The sequence below is a fragment of the Schistocerca gregaria genome, chromosome 11, assembly GCF_023897955.1.
Source record: "Schistocerca gregaria isolate iqSchGreg1 chromosome 11, iqSchGreg1.2, whole genome shotgun sequence".
Taxonomy (NCBI): Eukaryota; Metazoa; Arthropoda; class Insecta; order Orthoptera; family Acrididae; genus Schistocerca; species Schistocerca gregaria.
The window spans coordinates 142431003-142453964 of NC_064930.1; the positions used below are offsets into that span (position 1 = coordinate 142431003).

At 40.4% G+C, this 22962-nt stretch overlaps 1 protein-coding gene across 2 annotated transcripts in view; it reads right to left on the minus strand.

The window, feature by feature from the left end:
- Window positions 1-22962, minus strand: part of LOC126295256 (uncharacterized) — a 232045-nt gene that overhangs the window by 141867 nt on the left and 67216 nt on the right. For both annotated transcript variants that reach the window (XM_049987657.1, XM_049987656.1), the window contains exons 7-8: window positions 10797-11004; window positions 2320-2388 (exon numbers count right to left, since the gene is read on the minus strand). In XM_049987657.1, coding sequence (XP_049843614.1) covers window positions 2320-2388; window positions 10797-11004 — 277 coding nt within the window. The remainder of the gene's footprint in view (window positions 1-2319; window positions 2389-10796; window positions 11005-22962) is intronic.

Genomic DNA, 22962 nt, shown 5'->3' on the forward strand with positions numbered 1-22962 from the left:
CAATATAAGGCTCTTCCTTGAGAATGTGAGAGTCGTCTGCTGCCTCTGGCACAGAACACAGGCAAACTACTCAATGCATAAATATTGAACTGGCATCAGTGTGTTCTAGAAGCATTGCACTAAATCTTGATTTTAGTTTTATGTACAGCAACAAATTACGATGGACGTCCACAAAGCAAGTCCCATTTGGTTATATAAAACAAACATGTACACATACAGAAAAAATATTTATTGTACAAAAATCTACAATCGTTAACAACCGTTAAAACTACTTTTCTACATAGCTTCCGAAATTTCGTAAGCACTTGTCATAGCATGGCACAAGTTTTTGTATGCCTTCTTCATAGAAGGTTGCCGCCTGTGTATTCGACTGTGTGGTAACATGTTCTTTCAGCTCGTGATCATCGCTGAAGTGTCAACCAACAAGGACAGATTTTACGTGTAAGAAGAGGTGAAAGTCGCTAGGAGCGAGATCTGTACAGAGGATGATCAAACGTGACCCAGTGAAACTCCCGTAAGAGTTGTTTGGTGACATTCGCCGTGTGAGGTCGAGCATTATCGTGGAAAAAAACACCACCTTCTGACAGTAACCCTCGGTGGTTGTTCTGTATTGTGCAGCGCAATTTCTTAATGGTCTCGCAGAAACCGTGAGCATTAATTATTTGATGGTAAGAAATCAATCAGAAAAATGACTTTTCTGTCCCAAAAAGAAGGTGCACGACTTTTTGGGATGCCAAAATTTGCTTAGGCTGAACCTTTGTTGGGGATGAAGTGTGCCTCCATTCCACTGATTGCCGTTTCGTTTCAAGGGTGTCGTACAATGCCCAAGTTTCATCCCCGTGACTATTCGAGAAAGAAAACCATTGCCTTCTTCATTGTAGCCTGTCAAAAACTGAAGTGCACTGCTCACCCGTTGTTTTTGTGTTGCTCAGTAAGAATTTTGGGTACCCAACTTGACCAAAGTTTTCAAAATTTCATATTTTCAGCAACAATTTCATGAATTAGTCATCATGAGATTGGAGGAGCTTCCATAGCGAGGGCACTAAGTGTAAACTTACGGTTGCACTTAATCTTCTCTCCAATTGTGTGAAGCAGTTCATCAGTAACCACGGACGGGCGTCCACTTCGTTCTTCACCGTGCACTTGACCACGCCCTTCACTGAACAGTCTGACCCACCTTCTAACCACTGTATTACTCATAGCATTTTGTCAGTAAACCTCGCAAATTTGCCAATGAATTGAATTCAGTTTAACTTTCTTCGCATTTACAAAACAAATCACAGATCGGATTTCACACACGGCGGCATTTTCAATTACGGCTGACATTATACAGAAGCACTACAAAGCACACGTCAGCAGCAGCGATCTGAAAATGGCCAGCGTGGCTTCTCCTCGAGTCAGAGCAGTTGCTGCGCATGCTCGGAACTGTGATTGTAGTGCTGCCAAGTTTGGAGCAGCACGAGAAAGATTCAGTCAGCTCAGAGATACTATACTGAATGTGTCACCGCAGCATGCAATGTAAGTAGAAAAAAGTGTAATACTTGAAAAAAGGGAAATTTTGTGTTTGAAGAAAAAATATTGAAAAGCACACCTACTGCATCTCATTCACAGAGCAATGGCAATGGCTAACTCAACATGAAATATGTCTGATTGGATTTTTGACATAAATATTGATTATGCAACATTGAAACTTTTTGCTTGAGCCTAAAGGACAATGAATTCTGTGGCCATCTAAACTGTGTATACTTCGAAGAAAACCTTACCATCATTATTTTATTATTTGTGGGGTCTGGTATGCAAAAGTAGATGGAGTTACAATAGGGCACCTGTCCATAGGCACACGTTTAGGAAAGTTAATAGTCTGAGGCATGTACCTCGGGCGTAAGCCTTTCCTTCAGCGCTACAATAAAGTTTAAGTCCGACACCGATTAAAAGAGGAACTATCCTGGAATTTGGCCTAGTCAGTTTAGGAAAAAGGGCAGAAAATCTGAGTGGAGGGAAACTTCAACCAATGTCTTCCCTCATGCTAACTGCAGCTCTATCTGATTCGATGCAGTTCTGAAAGCAGATTCAGAAAACCAGCAGTTCAGGCACATTGAAGCAATTCTTGTCACTTCATCACATAACGTGTGCTAGAAGCTTACTAATAAAGTAAGACACTAAAGTGTGTACATGCGCTTATCACTTTTCCTATGTGTCACTTGAGTGAAACAGCAAGAGGAGTGGTTAATACCATACAAAGCACATTACACTGCACTGTACACACAGGCTTGTAGAGAATATGTCTATATATACAGACTGATGAATTTTAGTACTCACCGGAGTTTCTTCTTTAACGCACACTTGCTGGATCTCCCACTTTGGAGGTGTGAGTTGGTCAGTTTCCACCTGAATGAATGGAAATGAGTAAGTACTGGCTTGGTACAGCGAGCAACAAACACAGAAGAGACCAGTCTACTCAATATAACTGAGTACATCGTGACAGCTGAAAATCTGTGACACGCCCGGATTTTCTAGTTACCACTGTAAAATTATGTACCAGCAGCCACTATTTTTTTAAAGCTTTTATTTACTTGTAGGCTACTTGCTTTGTAAGGGGGAAAAAATAATAATATTTAACTGTTGTGCAATTTAGTTTATCGTCATCATTGTCTACTACTACTACTTCGTATATCAAACAATGGAAAATCCAGGATGTAACGTAACAATACGAGAGAAGAAAAGTTGCCACTCACCATATAGTGGAGATGTCGAGTCGCGATAGGCACAACAAAAAGATTCACGCAGTTATAGCTTTCGGCCACTAATGGCCACTTAATGGCTGAAAGCTATAACTGCGTGAATCTTTTTGTTGTGCCTATCGTGACTCAGCATCTCATCTGTCATCTGTACGGTGAGTAGCAACTTTTCTTCTCTAATATTAGTACTTTGTAAATAAACTGCTGTCAGCTGCACATGAATTCCAAATGAAGGATTATGTCCAATTTTGTGATATCGAATCACATCTTCAGGTGTACATCTAAAAGATAGAAAACATACAATTGACATTATGATAAAAAAAAGGATACCTATCCTAATAACCTAGCTCTTTGACAACTGACATGAAATACTCACATTTCAATAAAACACTAAAGCCCATGATATGGGAAGGATGGGGACTCAATCTTCCAAAATAAAATACTGTTACATGTAATAGATTAAACAGCTGTGCATCATAGATCAAACTGGTCTATTGAAAAACTGACATGTTAAAAGCATGTCATCCTACCCTGATAAGAGCAAAATATGAAAACAGAAAAAAGTAAAAAGTCCCAGATTGTTTCAGGGTAGACTAATGTGCTTTTAACATGTCAGTTTATCATCTGGCCAGTTAGATGCACAGCTGTTTGATCTATCACAAGTAACAGTATTGTATTTTGAGAAGGCCGAGTCCCTCCCCCCTCCTTCCCACATCACGGGCTTAATGCTTTACTGAGGTGTGAGCATTTCATGTTGATCGTTGAAGAGCTTACATTATTAGGAGAGGTATCCAGTATTTTATCATAATGTCAACTGTATGTTTCCCATGTTGTAGATGTACACCTAAAAGGGTTATTTTCATCATGGCAGCAGCACCAGCAACTGTTTCGAAACTGTCTCTAATGAAAAACAGCCCACTGTGCGTTGTTTTTCATTAGAGACATAAAGAGGTGATTAGATATCATGAAACTGGCCTTGCTTCTATACGTAACACTTCATGTACAGATGAAAGTGGTTTATTTTTGAAACGTGGATAACTTCATCTGCAATTGCCCTCAACAAAGAGAGTAAAGGACATTTTTCAAAACTTTTCAATATGGGAAAACCAAATTTTACCCTATACTTTTTAAAGGCATATTCTCAAGCTATTTTTCTACATAATTTCCAAGTAAATTGAGGCTCTTTTCATAGTGGTTAATAAAAAAGAAAAGGTTGAAAATGGGGGAAGAAATCATGAATAAAAAGGGGTTTTTAAAATCATTAATGACCGTGAAAAAGGGAAAGAATGAAATGCAAGTCGGACTTCGTATTTCAGAAAAGTTATCAGACTTCATGATTCGGAAAAGCTATTGTTGGGGTGGTCCTTGTGGTGTTTCTGAGCACAAGTCAAACCAATTTCCACTACAAAAATTATTTGAAAGAGAACAGAGAATAACAAAATGTGATTAACAGGGGGAAATGGCATAGATAAGAGTTCATCCTTTACCGTGTTAATACGTCTTCTCTCGTGCGGCGCCCAAGTCTTGTTCTCCAAAAATCTCCTGCTTCATTTCTGCGTGAAAAGTCGTAGCTGCTCCGAAATTTTGCAATCGTCCAGGAATGACTAATTTATACAAATCAAAACCGACTCGGTATTGAATGCAATTTATTTTACGTTGCTACTTCTGTCCTCGGAATTTCATACTAACTTCCACAATACGTCTGCACATCAATGAGTTTTTTCGTCTTAATCCGACCACGATTAGCTATTAAGTAAGTTAAGCTTCTGTTCTCAAAGACAAAAGTGGGTAGAAAAAACAAAAAAAGTTACAATTTTAGTACCTTCCTTTTCTTATATATTTTCTCTGCCGTCGAGCACTCGTACAGCCGCGACGGTATAATTTATATCTGAGGGAACGAGTGTAGCGCGGCGAAATTCAAAGTCCTGCTACAGGCATGAGTTTTTCAATACCATCTTTATAGAAATCTCACATACGCAATTGGATTTTGGGAACCTACATAGCAGAAAATTTGTGGCAACCGAATGTGTCCAGCACAACTCCGCACACCAACCTCTGTGAAATTTGGGGAAAAAGTTTCAAAAGTTCTGTAATCATGAAATGACAATTTTCACAAATTTTGTCATCAATTTTCAGCGTCGGCCAGGTCCGCCACAGAAGCTGAGTGCACAGTGTGCCAGCTCCTCGTGCCGGGGCGCTAGGTGGGAGGCTTCTCCGCTCAGGGACTGGGTGTCTGTGTCATGTTCACCACCAGCATTTCATCCTCACTGATGCACAAGTTGCCAAAGTGGCGCAACTTCAAAAGACGCCCAGGAAGCGGTCAGGTCTGCCCGCCGGGAGGCCCTACTCACACGACATTTCATTTCCTTTCATCGTCGGTCACAAGGCTACACCTACCACTAAGGTAATCATCACGAACAGTGGTACGGCCATTTTTAAAGTCACTGCACCATTGCCAAACTCAGCTTTCACTTACTTTGTGCCAGGTCAGGTGAATACAGGGTTATAAATACAAAATCAAACAGGGGTAATGCAGGAGTAGGTTTAATAATGAAAAAAAAAGTAAGCTACTATAAACAGCACAGTGAACACATTATTGTGGCCAACATAGACATGAAGCCCACTCCTATTACAGTAGTACAAGTCTATATGCCAACTAGCTCTGCAGATGGTGAAGAAATTGATCAAATGTATGATGAGATAAAAGAAATTATTCAGGTAGTGCAGGGAGGCAAAAATGTAATAGTCATGGGTGACTGGAATTCGAGAGTAGGAAAAGGGAGAGAAGGAAACATAGTAGGTGAATATGGATTGGGGGAAAGAAATGAAAGAGGAAGCCGTCTGGTAGAATTTTGCACAGAGCATAACTTACTCATAGCTAACACTTGATTCAAGAATCATAACAGAAGGTTGTACACATGGAAGAATCTTGGAAATACTAGAAGGTATCACATAGATTATATAATGGTAAGACAGAGATTTAGGAACCAGGTATTAAATTGAAAGACATTTCCAGGGGCAGATGTGGACTCTGACCACAATCTATTGGTTATGAGCTGTAGATTAAAACTGAAGAAAGTGCAACAAGGTGGGAGTTTAAGGAGATGGGACCTGGATAAACTGAAAGAATCAGAGGTTGTACAGAGTTTCAAGGAGAGCATAAGGGAACAATTGACAGCAGTGGGGGAAAAACGTACAGTAGAAGAAGAATGGGCACCTCTGAGGCATGAAGTAGTGAGGGCAGCAGAGGATCAAGTAGGTAAAAAGACAAGGGCTAATAGAAATCCTTGGGTGACAGAAGAAATATTGAATTTAATTGATGAAAGGAGAAAATATAAAAATACAGTAAATGAGGCAGGCAAAAAGGAATACAAACGTCTCAAAAATGAGATCGACAGGGAGTGCAAAATGGCTAAGCAGGGATGGATAGAGGATAAATGTAAGGATGTAGACGCTTATCTCACGAGGGGTAAGATAGATACTGCCTACAGGAAAATTAGAGAGACCTCTGGAGAAAAGAGAACCACTTGAATGAATATTAAGATCTCAGATGGAAACCCACTTCTAAACAAAGAAGGGAAAGCAGAAAGGTGGAAGGAGTATATAGAGGGTCTATACAAGGGCGATGTACTTGAGGACAATATTACAGAAATGGAAGAGGATGTAGATTAAGATGAAATGGGAGATACGATACTGCGTGAAGAGTTTGACAGAGCACTGAAAAACCTGAGTCGAAACAAGGCCCCGAGAGTAGACAACATTCCTCTAGAACTACTGACAGCCTTGGGAGAACCAGTCCTGACAAAACTCTACCATCTGGTGAGCAAGATGTATGAGACAGGTGAAATACCCTCAGACTGCAAGAAGAAAATAACAATTCCAACCCCAAAGAAAGCAGGTGTTGACAGATGTGAAAATTACCGAACTATCAGTTTAATAAGACACAGCTGCAAAATACTAAAGCGAATTCTTTGCAGACAAATAGAAAAACTAGTAGAAGCCGATCTTGGGGAAGATCAGTTTGGATTCCGTAGAAATGTTCGAATACGTGAGGCAATACTGACCCTATGACTTGTTTTAGAAGCTAGATTAAGGAAGGGCAAACCTACGTTTCTAGCATTTGTACACTTAGAGAAAGCTTTTGACAACGGTGACTGGAAAACTCTCTTTCAAATTCTGAAGATGGCAGGGGTAAAATACAGGGAGCGAAAGGCTATTTACAATTTGTATAGAATCCAAATTGCAGTTATAAGAGATGAGGGGCATGAAATGGAAGCAGTGGTTGGGGAGGGAGTGAGACAGGGTTGTAGCCTCTCCCCATTGTTATTCAATCTCTATATTGAGCAAGCAGTAAAGGAAACAAAAGAAAAGTTCGGAGTATGTATTAAAATCCATGGAGAAGAAATAAAAAGTTTGAGGTTCACCGATGACATTGTAATTCTGTCAGAGACAGCAAAGGACTTGGAAGAACAGTTGAATGGAATGGACAGTCTCTTGAAAGTAAGATATAAGATGAACATCAACAAAAGCAAAATGAGGATACTGGAATGTAGTCTAATTAAGTCGGGTGATGCTGAGGGAATTAGATTACGAAATTAGACACAGGAAGTAGTAGATGAGTTTTGCTATTTGGGGAGCAAAATAACTGATGATGGTCAAAGTAGAGAGTATATAAAATGTAGACTGGCAATGGTAAGGAAAGCGTTTCTGAAGAAGAGAAATTTGTTAACATCGAGTATAGATTTAAGTGTCAGGAAGTCACATCTGAAAGTATTTGTATGGAGTGTAGCCATGTATGGAAGTGAAACATGGACGATAAATAGTTTGGACAAGAAGAGAATAGAAGCTTTTGAAATATGATGCTACACAAGAATGCTGAAGATTAGATGGGTAGATCACGCAACTAATGAGGAGGCATTGAATAGGATTGGGGAGAAGACGAGTTTGTGGCACAACTTGACTACAAGAAGTGATTGGTTGATAGGACATGTTTTGAGGCACCAAGGGATCACAAATTTAGCATTTGAGGGCAGCGTGGAGGGTAAAAATCGTAGAGGGAGACCAAGAGGTGAATACACCAAGCAGATTCAGAAGGATGTAGGCTGCGGTAGGTACTGGGAGATGAGGAAGCTTGCACAGGATAGAGTAGCATGGAGAGCTGCATCAAACCAGTCTCAGGACTGAAGACCACAACAACAACACCTTTTCAATACACACTGCAAAAGGTCACAATTAATTCCAAAGGGCTTGCAATTTTTTGCCAATGAAAACCTGACTTCGGCATGCACCTTCCAAGTGCTGGGCTTTTGTACTGCACTGCACACTTTAACACATCACGGAAGTCAAAGTAGCAAGGACACAGACCACACGCTACCACCTACGGATGCGTACCAAGTGTAGGAACGTTACGGAGCCAAGATGGCAGTTGTCGCCCTGTCCATTGCTGTCATAGACCGACACATCTTTTATTTTCTGGATAGCCCTTGTGCCTTCACAATCTACACCCAGGATCCAGACACCGTACACTCGAAACATTATCTCAGCTGATAATGCAGAAACCTGGAAATAACTGAGAAAAGTTAAGGTAGTAAACGTACATAAACACCACTCGAGTATTAAGCGTTAGACTTTTCCTGGCCAGGCAGATGCTGCATACAGGGACGTATGAGGTTCCAATCCTTCCTGTCAGTATTGCTGGTGCTTCTTTATTTGGGAAGCTCCTCATTCAGTCTCGCAAGGGCCAAGTGGACCGTGTTCCAGACTGCCCTGCCTCAGGAAAAAGTCTGAGGAGGTTCTGGAAACAGAATCATGGTGGTACTGCACTGGAAGCAGTGACGCTAACTGCTCGGCTAAATAAACACTCAGGAAAATGGTACATGTTCCAAACGTTTTGTAATCTCTTTCTCTGCCTTAGTTGACAACAGTTGTATATACTGGGAAATTCGAGAGAAATTGTACACAGTAGGTTAACTGCAAGACGTAAATGCCCACCAGGCACATAAATACAACAGAAGCTCAGACAGAGTGTGACGAACCAGGATGGGATATTTTTAATTCCCCTCTTGTTTTGCCATCTGCCTCCTTATATTCGTTTTGTTACTTTTAACTATTTACCATTAGCATACGAGAATAGACTCTGCATTTTCATGTAAGAGAAAGGTTGGCCCTCAGTTTTAAAGAATATGACACCACACCTAATTTTGCGCTTAGTTTTATGTATGTAATTGATTTTCTAATTTATTCCATCTATTCCTAGTTACTATCTTCCATTATAGGGCGAAATCAGTAGTTGTTTCGTAACTTAAATTCTATTGTTGACATACGGGGTGTTCAAAAAGTCTCTCCGCAGTGCCGTACGATTGTTAGCCACGCGTGCCATATGGTTGTTTGCCTGCCTGGGTTTTTCAATGAAACAAAAAACGCACAATGGTACTGCAGTGATATTCTGTACCCATTCACAGGAGAACTTGTGTTAAGTGAAATACTGAACAGTTATTTTCAACAAGATGGTGCCACTGCACATACAGCTCATGATTCAATGTCGCTGCTTGTTAATGTTTTTGGTAAACACACAGTTTCACAGGGACTTTGACCTCCACGATCGCCTGACCTAACATCATCTGACTTTTTCATCTGGGGTGCAGTGAAAGCAACTGTCTATAAAAACAGTCCAAAACCCATCGGTGAATTGAAAACTAGAATATCCACTTCTGCTGATTCTGTTACAGAAGAAATGTTACAGGTTGTGTTTGGAAACATGATTAGACGAATTCAAATGTGTATTCAACAACAGGGGGGGGGGGGGGGGGGGGGGGTGGTCGGGTGTCACTTTCAACATCTAATGCGGAAATTTGTAAGATAGAATTAACATTGAATAAATCAGTTTCATTTTTGTATATTCACTGCGGCATACGGCAAGTGCGGCTAACAATCATACGGCACTGTGGAAAGACTTTTTGTACACCCTGCATAAACAAATATAAATTCTATAATAATTATGAACATTTCAAAGTAGAAATAGTAGTAATCTTAAAGTAGTTATTTAGCTCTCTTCAAAAACATGTTAGCAAAGGCAGCCCTTAATTAATTCCAAAGTAACTAACAGTTTCGTGAAAAGTATTGTTTGTGCAACTACATGTGTTAGTTTCACGGTTTAAACAAATAATTCGGCTTAACCCCTTTAACAGAAGAGACTGTTAAAAAGACGCAATTTCTCGATGTTCAAATGGCTCTGAGCATTATGGGACTTAACGTCTGAGGTCATCAGTCCCCTAGAACTTAGAACTACTTAAACCTAACTAACCTAAGGACACCACAAACATCCATGCCCGAGGCAGGATTCGAACCTGCGACCGTAGCGGTCGCGCGGTTCCAGACTGTAGCACCTAGAACCGCTCGGCCAACCCGGCCGGCTTTCTCGATGTATTCAGTTATTTTAACGAGTCAAGTTTTAATTGTAATTTCTGCAAATTAAACTTCGCACAATGTGTAGTTTCAGCACCTATTATTGTGACGATATATAAGGGCCTGCTTTTTGGTAACGAGACAGTCAGTCCATTGCTGAGTTTCAGACGAGTAAAGTCTGCTGGTTAGAGAAACAACAATGCTTCAGCTAAACAGTGTAATAAGTGTTAAACAATTAGGCCGTGTCTTAAAACAGTGACACTGTCTGCTCCATATGTACTTGATTATTGTTCAAGAATTGTGAACTTTGTGGTTAGGTTTTTACTGTTCTTAGATGTTCAACAAGAAACTATAGTAGCAGTATATGGAGGTTCGCCTGCAAACTATTAATGAGGCTTATGGAAAGTTTAAACAATAGTGCACTGCCCATACATATATAACTCTTTATTATTGGGGGCTTGTGTAAACAGTGTAAGTAAAAGACTGGGCAACACAACTGTGCATATGTCGGCTACATTATTTACAGTAGTCAGCGTCCAAATTACAAACCCCATTTTGCAGCCAGTGCAGCGACACAGTACGTCGACTCCGAGGACAACAGACGAAGAAATAAAAGCAGGTGGAAGCGCTACAGGAGGAGCTGCGAGCACTCACCGGTGGCGAGCCGGAGGCGGCCCCCTCTTCCACCCCGGCAGCCGACTCTCTGCCGGATGCCGGCACCTGCGGGAACCGCGTCTCCTGGTCGGCCTGCGACTGCGATCCCCTGCAGCACCTGCAGCGCTGCACGGCCAGTTCGTGCAGGGCCGCCATCGCTTTCCGCTTTACGGTCTCCGCGTCGGGCGTCGTGGCGTAGAGTAATTTTCTGAAAAGGGGAGGATTGTGGTGACAGTGTGATCCCTACTGTCGCTGGAGGTCTAGGCTCGGCTGGCAAAAGGCTACCGATTGCCAGCATGACGCTAGCATCAGCTGCAGGTAGCTTGATTAGCGATTTCAGTTGCCACCGAAACTACTTTTATTGCTTTGCAAATATTCTAACAATGAAAAAATCAAACCCACATCCTTTTATCTTTCCCTCTCCTTCCCTCTTTCCTGAAGAAGCAACCGTTGGTTGAGAAACCTAGAATTTTGTGTGCATGTTTGTGTGTCTATCAACCTGCCAGCGCTTTTGTTTGGTAAGTCACATCATCTTTGTTTTTAGATATATTTTTCCCACGTGGAATATTTCCCTCTATTATATTCATATAGTATAAATGGATAGACAAAAAATGTGCTCATCAAGCGGCGGCAGGGGAACACACGCACAAAAGCACTTTTACAAGCTTTCGGAGCCAGTGGTTCCTTCTTCTGGCAGAAGAAAGAGCCTCTGGTGCCAAAAGATTATAAAAGTTAAATCCTTTTCTCTCTCTCTCTCTCTCTCTCTCTCTCTCTCTCTGTGTGTGTGTGTGTGTGTGTGTGTGTGTGTGTGTGTGTGTGTGTGTGTGTGTGTGTGTGTCCTGCTGCCGCTTGGTGAGCACATTTTTTATCTACCGTTTATATTATATTTGCTAATTTTATGATGTATGGAACTGCTCAGGCCTAAGAAATTTCTCCTAAACTGTTTTGCTGATGTCTAGGAAGATGAGGATGAATCGAGCAGGAATTTATTTTTAAAAACTCAAAAGGCAGTTGCAAATTATTTTTCACTATGAGAAGGAACACCTCCTATTGCAGCATCACAGAATGCAGCTGGTTGTGTCAGGAGCCAATTATAATCAAAATCCTCCATACCCCAGTCATCTTCAAATCAATGCCCTCCTAGAGCTTCTTTAAGCAGTCCAGACAAGTGGAAACCGCAGAGTCATAGGTCCAGGCTGTAAGGAGAGTGTCTGAGTTGAGACCAGTGCATTTCCTGTAGTTTGGAGACCACTGAAGGTGCATTATGTGGCAAATCAGTCGGACTCAGTCTTTAGCAGCGATATGCATCCCCCACCTCCTTTGACAGGTCGCAGTAGTGCACATCACCAATTGTGCCTTGCTCAAGTGAAAAATCAGTGAGAAAACTGCTTCGGCGGTCAGAAAAAAGAAGAAGAAGAAGAAGAAGAAGAACAGTCAAAAAAAAAGCTTGCCAGTTGACAGTCAAAACTCTGCTTTCATTGGGGTTCTCTCTCTCTCCTTTCCTCTGCCATTCTTTCCTGGCTTTCTTGGATTCAGGACTATAGTGGTGGACCTACGTTTCATTGCAGGAGACTATTTGACTCAAAATTGCACCACTTTCTTTTGCAAACCTCACTGTAAGTCTCCGATAGACCTCCAAACATCTGAACTTCTAATTTTCAGTCAAAAGGCAAGGGACCAACTGGAATACACTTTATGGAACTGTAGGCCATTTGTGAAGATCACTTGACAGCCCCTGTAACTTATTCCGACCTCTTCTGAAATTTCTGATAACCTCACCCGTTGATCGCCTTTGTCGAACTGCACGAATGTTTTCATCTGTAATGTCAGTCCGAGGATGGCAACTGCGTTGCTGATTTTACAGACATTCTCATCCTTCCTCAAAGTCTTTCCACCAGACACACACACACACACACACACACACACACACACACACACACACACACACACACACACATCCTTGACAATGTCTGATCACCAAACTGTGCAGCCAATCTCTGGACAATTTCCATCGCTTTAACTTCTTGACAAGGAAGAAATTTTATAATCCTGCACTGCATAGTGCAGTTGTTGCTCCAACTTTGTCTGAGTTACTTACGAAACTGCTGGAAGTATATAGTGGCAGGCTCTCCTCATTCCTAACATCCCCATCTGACAGTACTACGAGGTGCAACAATAAAGTAATGAGACTGATGTGAAAATAAAATGTTGCTTACCATTTTAGTGAAGTTTAGTGTTGTCCCTTCAAAGTAGTTCCCTTCTGATTGCACACATTTTTTCCAGCACTTCTGTCGTTGATGGTAACATTTCTGGAACTCATCTTTTGTAATATCCTCCAAAACCCTCATCACAGCACTTTTGGACATCTTGTGTTGTGTTGTTTGTGTTTTGCCTCTTGGAAATAGAAAAATTTGCACACAGTGATATCTGGTGAATAAGATGGCTGCAGTAGTACTGAGATTTGTTTTGAGGTTAAAAATTGCTGTATAGAATGGCGCATTATTGGGATGCAGAATCCAATTATCAGCAATGTTGGCATGGACACAAAGAACTCTTTTACGAAGTCTTTCTAAAATTTCTCTGTAGTAATATTGGTTAACTGTTTGTCCAGGAGGCACCAACTCTTTACGAACAGTTCCCTTGGAATCAAAAAAACCCACAAGCGTGCATTTCACTTTTGACTTAAACACATGAGCTTTTTTTGGTCTAGGTGATCCCTTTGAGCACCATTGGGAACTTTGACGTTTTGTCTCTGAATCAGACTTGGGAGGGGAAAAAAAAACTTCCGTCACCAGTGATAACATGGCTCAACCATTCTGGATTGATTTCTATTTGATCTAACAGATCGACTGCCACATTTTTCTATGTTTCTCGCTGTTGTGGTGTGAGATTTTTGGGGACCAAATCTTTCTCACACTAAGATCTTCAGTTATTATTAGACGAGGCATTTCGCGATTGATGTTCAGTTCTTCTGCAATCATTTTCACAGATAATCTTCGATCTGATGGTACGAGTTCACGCACCCTGGCCAAGTTGACATCCATTCACGGGGTTGATGCTCATCCACTGCTGTCATCATCTTCAACATTCGTTCTGCCTTCACTAAACATTTTATGCGGCAGAAAAACTTGAACTCTTGACGTAATCTCTCTCCAAAAGCCTTCTGAAGCTTCCCGTAAGTTGTTGTCATGTATTCTCCTAATTTAATGCAAAAAAGAAATAGCATACCATTGCACAATATCATGTGGTTCCATTTCCATGACGAGAGACACAAACATGTGTGAACTTATTACAGCAGTTGCATCGATGTGAATGATGGATGTATGTAAAGCAGATGTATGTAAAGCAGATGTAAGTATTAAACCTGTAAATATTAGAAGTTTAAATTTAATTCATGTACATAATTTTACTGTTTATTGACTGAGGATCATTAAAATTAATGAAATTTAAGTTTTTCTAATTAAATTTTTGTAATGTGTTTATCTGACATGTTCCACACCCAGGAGCATCCCCTCTTTTGTGGGTCTATGGAATGAATAGTTAATCTAATCTAATCTGTGCTAGAAGCAGCTTACCGACCAAGGTCAAAGATATTGTGCCTAAGCAAGCCTGCAGGGTTGCCACATGTTGCAAAAAAAAAATCAGTCTCATTACTTTATTGCCGCACCTCGTAGAAGGTGTGGGTCTGGTCCTACCAACTGTCGATGCTGTCGATTCACCCTCACACATCATTAAAAGGGGGAGGTTGTGCGCCACTCCAATAGAAGGAAAAGTAAAAGAAGACCAACAGTAGAACTCTTAAAACTGTATGGATTGACACACTGTCACATAACTGACTGTCTTTAGCAAAGTATTTTACCATGTCAGGATCATCAAGATACACATTACCAAGTTTGATCCATTATTGCCATTGACAGATGTTGTACAAATATGTGTAAAAAGTTTGTTTTGTCCAGAGCTACAGAAAACAATCATGTGTACGCTAATGTCAACACTGATCAACACATTTTTGCTAAAATATATTTCACTACACACTAGGATCATACTCTATAGAGTAATATGCTATTATTTTGAGAACAATAGCTGATGTGTGTACAGAAATTCTCTCTTCAGCTATTGTTGAAAGATTATTCAGGTGAATACTTGCACCACATGACAATATGATGTCAAAACAGGTGACGTGAATAACAGTGAAACACCAATTTTACAATAAATGAAAAGTACTAATTTGCTGTTGTTCTACAATATTACTTTTATTGTTAACCGGTTTTCGGGTTACAAGGCCATCTTCAGACATTTACTGAGTATTATCACCAAAGAAGTTAAATGTTAGCAGACAACACTGGAAGACAAGTAACACATCTAGACTGAAGTAGAAACATACGGTAAGTAACACCTTTGCTATGAAAAAGTAAAAACTTAACAGTACATAAATAACAATAGAATAGACATGAAAACCTTTAGCACAAAATAGGAATAGCATGCCTACATAACAGCTTCTATTAATAAGCAAAACTAATAAAATAAAATAAAATTAGTACTAGACAAGGCTGCATCCAGTTCTTATCGGCCACATCTTGCACAGGAAACAAAAACGGACAATTATTCCCCCCCCCCCCCCCCCCCCCCCCCTCTATGCCCCACCTGCTTCCCCATCCGTTGTCTGCAAGAAATGGTGTACCCTACCTTTCTAGATCAGGTGTCACAGACTGTAGCCAAAGCACTGACATCCTGCAAGTGTAGGCTTTCTTACTGTGTTGGGAACATGACAGCCCAGTGTGCTTTAAATAGCAAAGGCAAGATCCAGTTATTAGCCGACAGTGGGGTATACAAAATCACCTGCTCTGATTGTGACAAATTTTACGTCGGCCAGTCAGGCAGAGACATAGCAACTAGGCTGGATGAACATGAACGCAGCTGGAGGTTGCAGAATTCAGACCCTGCATTTGCTGAGCATGTACTGAGTGAGGGTCACAACTACCAGGCAGTGTCCCATGTACTTCACTTAGCAAACAAAGGCCATAAACTCAACCTGCTCGAAGCCCTGGAAATTAACAAACATATTGCTCACAGTCCAGATCTCATCCTAAATGACCAGACAGCTTAACACTTCCCCTCTCCTCAACTTCATATAATCATCATTGTTGTTCATTACTTCCCACATTCTCTCTTCCTACATATTCCCATTTTCCTGTATTCATTAAGTTGTTTTATTTGTTGAAGTTGTCTTTGCATTCCACATAGACTATAGTTTCAATAGTTGAGGCTTTCTTTTAAATTACTGTCCATGTTTAGCACCCCTTGCAGTTGTCTCATCAAATACTGTTCATATTTTACTTTGCTCATTTATTTAATGAAAACTGTTACACAGCCACTGCTTTGATTATAATGTTTATGTTAAAATGCAGTACCACCACACTCTCAAACTGTAGGTTCCCTCAAACACCTCCATTTTTCTGCATTTATTAATTTCTGTTTATCTTATTGATATTGCTCAAGTTCCTTATGTATTCTGTATTTACATTGATAACTGTCTCTTCTTTTAATTGGTTGTGTATCACTCTCCATGTTTCATACCTCCTGATGCAGCCTTGTCTCATACTAATTTTATTTTATTTTATAAGTGTTGTTTATTAATAGAAACTGTTATGTAGGCATGCTATTCCTATTTTGTGGTAAAGGTTTTTGTGTCTACTCCATTGTTATTTATGTACTGTTAAGTTTTTACTTTTTCATTGCAAAGATGTTACTTACTGTATGTTTCTACTTCAGTCTAGATGTGTTACTTCTCTTCCAAAGTTGTCTGCTAACATTTAACTTCTTTGGTGATAATACTCAGTAAATGTGTGAAGATAGCCTTGTAAGCCAAAAACGGGGTTAACAATAAAAGTAATATTGTAGAACAAACGCAAACTGGTGCTTTTCAGTTATTATAATGTTGTTCTACCAAGAACCGACGGAAGATTCTGTTAATACCAATTTTACACTTTTCACAGTGTAATGTTACAAGCATGCGGCGAGTTATTCATCCACCTAGACCCGCTGTTGAGAAGGAAGAATTTGTTGTACAGCTGAAGACTAACAGGCCCTGGTCTGAGGGCGAGCCGCGGCTGTTCCAGCTTCCGGCTGGGTTAACGGTAGTGGCGAGTCCAGGTACAGAGAATGGCAGAATTGCTGGATATGGGGAAAATCCTGAAGCCGGGGATTTAGAGGGCTGTTACTTGCACGGCCTTCCTGAAGGGGATGCTCCAGGAAATGGCAGAGCGTCAGAGAATCTAAAAGATGGCTAAGTTACAGCTCTTTGACATTCCACAATAACTCACAGTCATAAATTAGTGGAAAAATGAATTCATCTACAATCACAGAACAATGCAGAACATCCAATAAAACAACAATATTTCAATATGTTTAGAGCCACAGCAAATAAACATTTACACAACGAACCTCTGAATTAACAACTTCTAATCGCTTTATGTGATTTCATCAAACACTACCTCAGTCAATAGCATTACACTATAGCTATCACCCGTGACAACTACATATCTGTATCCATTCTGTGTATTGACTTACAATGTCTTTTATATCTTTCTTTATTACACCAATGTTTATCAAAACATCGTCTGCTCGACATTTACACAGCAAGTGGACACAGCATCAGTACATCATATTTTGTCATACTTGCATTTTTTCACTCATTTTTACTATTTTGCCAATAACTTTTAATTAAATGTTGATTGCAAGTGATATTAAAAACCTGCGAGAAATGAAAAGTGGTGAGTCACATGTGTTAGCAGACACCGTGTAAAGTTGCGAGTCAATATGCAATAGCATTTTATTACAGTAAGCTACTTTGCAATTTGGCTCATAGCTTTGGAGCCATTGGCGGTGATAGAAACGGCCGTTTGTAACTTAGCGTGACTCGTTGGCACCTGTCGCTAGCCTAGCCGTGGGAAGCAGCACCTGTGTCAATTCGAGCGACAGAATATTCGAGCCCCTAAGTATCTAAATAAACTACATTAAATATTATTCAATTTAGTTAAAAGTCAATATCCTGCCCTTTGTTCTTAAAAAGAAGATTGTGTAAATATCTCAGCTTTCTAGCTGCCATACTTTCGGAGTTAGAGAAAATTACATAAAACACCCCAAGCTGACACTTGTGAGATTAAAATCAGTCAGGATTCATAACAGTGTGTCTTTTAGTATCATTTGGAATCATTACTGAAATCCACAAAATGTTAGGTCAATTTGTTTGAATTTTCATAATTAAAAACCTTAACTATTTTTCATTTTCATAATATAAAATTCAGAAAAGACAAGTATTTATTTAATGTGTTGTGTGAGTAAATGAGAATGAGTGAGAGCATGTAAGTGGGACATACAAAAAAAATTCAATATTATCTCATGTTTAACATTGCATAAATATGTCAGGGGAAAGTGTTAAGCACGCAAGTTGCAATGAGAAATGTTATTTCCCCACCGTGCTGATGACGGGTACTTGCTTTTGTAGCAAGGCAGGCAGAACAGCCATTTGCAGAGTAACGATTTTCTAAAGTCATTTCAAGATTAGTTTTCTTTTCATTTGGTTTTATTAAAAAAGCGAGAATGATCTCAAATGCTTGTCCCGATTGGCTGGTCATTTTGATCAACCAACCAGGGTTAAGCATTTCCCGCGCACTGCCAGGTAGTTACAGGTTGTGGAAGGAGGAGCATTCAGTCAGTCGTTGGCTAGCTATCGGACATACAGGTCGTGTCGGACGTGTCCGTTTACGTTATGAGTAAAATGAAGAAGTTGCCGTATTTCACGTCCGGATGGTATTGCCGTGGAAGCAGTTGCATTTACGGACAGATTGTGGAAATTTGAGGTTTGAGAAGTGTTTAGTTGGAAAGATAAACACGTGTGAACTTTCGGCCTTTGTAGAATTCCGCATAGCGTGTTTCATATTCTTCTATGGAATATTTGGGCGAGCAATTTCTTTATTAGAAATCCACTGAAAACAGACCGATTGTGAAACTTGTATATTGTGGCAGAGGCACGACTGTAAATCGCGTAATAATTCGGGTTGGACTTAAGTACATTCCTGGCTGCATTGTGTGTATACTGGGTTGTATTAACTGTGAGTGGACAACAGTGATATTATTCATTAATTAAATACGGGCTGATGCCAATTGTTTAATTTTGAACCTAAAGGAATATAAGAACTCACTGCAGAATTTTGTCAAGAGATGAAGCAATTGCCCTCCACCGGAAAACTGTGTTACACAATATTACAGGATAGCTTGCCCCCAGAGTTTATGCGGACTTTGCAAACGGAAGTATTGACATTGTTTTTCTCCAACACTGCTTTTAACATTGTCTGAACAATATCAACGTATACAGAGAAACAGGCTGGTGATCTGACGCAGTACTGAGGAAGGTGGAACTTTTGTAGTGAACAGTACGAAGAGAGGCAGTGGTCAAACATATTACGCAATGTGACTGTTTAACCCCCCACGCCACAACCACGTTTGTAAGAGTACCAAAAGACATTTTTAACAAGTAGGTTCAAATAACTGTTTAAATCATATTAATGACAATCTGTTTGTTTTGTTTAAGGGCGCAAAAACAACTAGGCTCAATGACTTCTTCATTTTACTCATAACGTAGACGACAACATTCGCAGCCAGGAGCCACGTTTCCGTAGCCAGAAGCGGGAGGAGGCGCAGCTCGTCCACAACTCTACTGCACATACGCATCATCCTGCTCATACAGTTAAAACGAATCCAAGAGTAAACCATTGTGACGTCACATTCGTGGGAGGCAATTTGTTGTTATGAAGCATTGCATAGTCTCCCAAACGCCTTTCACACATTTTGCTGTTGGCAGACACTTGTATGAGCACTGTGTGTTTGTTGTTGTATATGGCACATTTCATTTGAAATTTAACTTTTATTTTCATTTTTTTTTCTCTAGTTCTTGTTTTACTGCTGCAGTATTATTCTGCAGTAGCGGGATACAGTTATATTCTTGGTTAGATTATCTGTTATTACCAGTCAAAATTACAAAAAATTAACTGAAAATAGAAACAATGAAAAATTCCCAGAATTCTAAAAATTCCCGGTTTTCTCCCGGATGAAAAAAATTCACGGCTTTATCCCGGATCTCCCTGTTTTCCCGGGTCGTATACACCCTGATCATACGTGCCCATGTCAAAACTGTGAAACAAAGGCAAAGAGGAGTTAAAAACAACTATATGTCAAACCCAATCAATGGAAGATAAGACAGCTAAAAACAGGGACGTGCAGAAAGGTCTATACAATACACCATAGACAAATGGAGGTCAGAACTAAAAAATAAGTGGCCTTGACCGTATTGTTATGGCAGATAAAAAGTATAATGCAGTTGACAGCCCGTGCGCCATTCGCTAAAATGGCCAATAACACAGAGGGAAAACCCAAACGGGAATGTAAACAGTTAAGAAAAAGGGCATTCCATCTGGGAATGATGGACAGTTAAAAGTTGGGTGCAATGTGCATGAAGTGGTGGGGAAGTACAACTTAAACGGCAATGGCTAAAAAGGTGGTGCTCAATACGCAACCTAGAGGAGGTTGTCCAAGGTGCTAGGAGAGGCTTAATAAACTGGAGCTCATTCCCATGAAGGGAGGATCAGTGGCAATGCCAAAGTGACACCACCTGCTGACAGACGGCAACACAGAGACCGTCAGGGGGAATGTAAGAAATAGAGGGCTGAAGTACGAGGACTGCAGCCTCAGCGGCCTCGTTTCCCGTCAGACCGACATGACCGGGAACCCACAAACAGCACAGCAGTGTAACGGTACACAAAGATGCGATTTACGATCCCGCATGCAGAAGAGAGCTGCGCCAGTGGCAGATTTTCATAAGTAATTTTGATCTTCTTTTACTTTCGCATAGAAGCTTGTTTTAACAACTAGTTCATTATTATCTTGTTATCTTGTCTTCGTACGTTTAAAAAGTGTATTTTTTGGCACTGATGCTAAAGAATGATTTTAAGTGGAAATTAAAACAATATTATGAAACGAACACACGACGTCTTCAAGTTATTTCAGTAGTGATTCAAAAAGGTTATCGCCAAATTATGGAAGAGAATGTGGATGAAGATGAAATGGGGGATACAATACTGCATGAAAAGTTTGACAGAGCACTGAAAGACCTGAGTCGAAACAAGGCCCCGAGAGTAGACAACATTCCATTAGAACTACTGATAGCCTTGGGAGAGCCAGTCCCGACAAAACTCTATCATCTGGTGAGCAAGATGTATGAGACAGGCGAAATACCCTCAGACTTCAAGAAGAATATAATAATTCCAATCCCAAAGAAAGCAGGTGTTGACAGATGTGAAAATTACCGAACTATCAGTTTAATAAGTTACAGCTGCAAAATACTAACGCGATTTCTTTACAGACGAATGGAAAAACTGGTAGAAGTCGACCTCGGGGAAGATCAGTTTGGATTCCATAGAAATGTTGGAACACGTGAGGCAATACTGACCTTACGACTTATCTTAGAAGAAAGATTAAGGAAAGGCAAACCTATGTTTCTAGCATTTGTAGACTTAGAGAAAGCTTTTGACAATGTTGACTGGAATACTGTCTTTCAAATTCTGAAGGTGGCAGGGGTAAAATACAGGGAGCGAAAGGCTATTGACAGTTATAAGAGTCAAGGGACATGAAAGGGAAGCAGTGGTTGGGAAGGGAGTGAGACAGGGTTGTAGCCTCTCCGCATTGTTATTCAATCTCTATATTGAGCAAGCAGTAAAGGAAACAAAAGAAAAATTCAGAGTAGGTATTAAAATCTGTGGAGAAGAAATAAAAACTTTGAGGTTCGCCGATGACACTGTAATTCTGTCAGACACAGCAAAGGACTTGGAAGAGCAGCTGAACGGAATGGACACAGTCTTGCAAGGAGGATATAAGATGAACATCAACAAAAGCAAAACGAGGATCATGGAATGTAGCCGAATTAAGTTGGTTGATGCTGAGGGAATTACAGTAGAAAATGAGGCACTTAAAGTAGTAGATGAGCTTTGCTATTTGGGCAACAAAATAACTGATGATGGTCGAACTAGAGAGGATATAAAATGTAGACTGGCAATGGAAAGGAAAGCATTTCTGAAGAAGAGAAATTTGTTAACATCAAGTATTGATTTAAGTGTCAGGAAGTCATTTCTGAAAGTATTTGTACGGAGTCTAGCCATGTATGGAAGTGAAACGTGGACGATAAATAGTTGGGACAAGAAGAGAATACAAGCTTTCGAAATGTGGAGCTACAGAAAAATGCTGAAGATTAGATGGGTAGATCACATAACTAATGATGAGGTATTGAATAGAATTGGGGAGAAAAGAAATTTGTGGCACAACTTGACTAGAAGAAGGGATCAGTTGGTAGGACATGTTCTGAGGCATCAAGGGATCACCACTTTAGTATTGGAAGGCAGTGTGGAGGGTAAAAATCGTAGAGGGAGACCAAGAGACGAATACACTAAGCAGATTCAGAAGGATGTAGGCTGCAGTAGGTACTGGGAGATGAAGAAGCTTGCACAGGATAGAGTAGCATGGAGAGCTGCATCTAACCAGTCTCAGGACTGAAGACCACAACAACAACAACAACAACAACAACAACAAAATCAAGAAGTATTCCAGATGCAGCCACGAAAACTACATTATAATAGATACTACGTTTCTGACAGAATTATAAGGTAAATTTCAACTTATTTCTGATGCTATTTCCTTATAGTCGCTTTTTGTAGTGTTGCCGACCCGGTCTGGCATTCACGGTCAAATTACACAACTATCTTAATCGGTAATAAGAAGTCCGCCTTGTCCGTAACTTATTCCATCAAAATTCATAACCCCATCAAATTTTCTATTTTGTATTTTCGCGGCAGAGCCCCAAGGAAAGGAAACACTATTGCGGCACCATCAAGAGTGAGCAGGTGATGTTTTCCTGGGCCCGATGCACTAAGGAATGAGCAGCGTACAGCGCACAGTAGCTTTGAAGGGTGCTGAGAGAGCCTGAGCAGATGACACAATGGAAAAGCCTGTGCCACCAGATGTACTGTGTGGCCTTATATGGGGCGAAGATCTCTGCTGCAAATACTGAGCAGTGTGCCAGAAGCCGATACTGTGAAAATGTCGGCACCAGTGACAA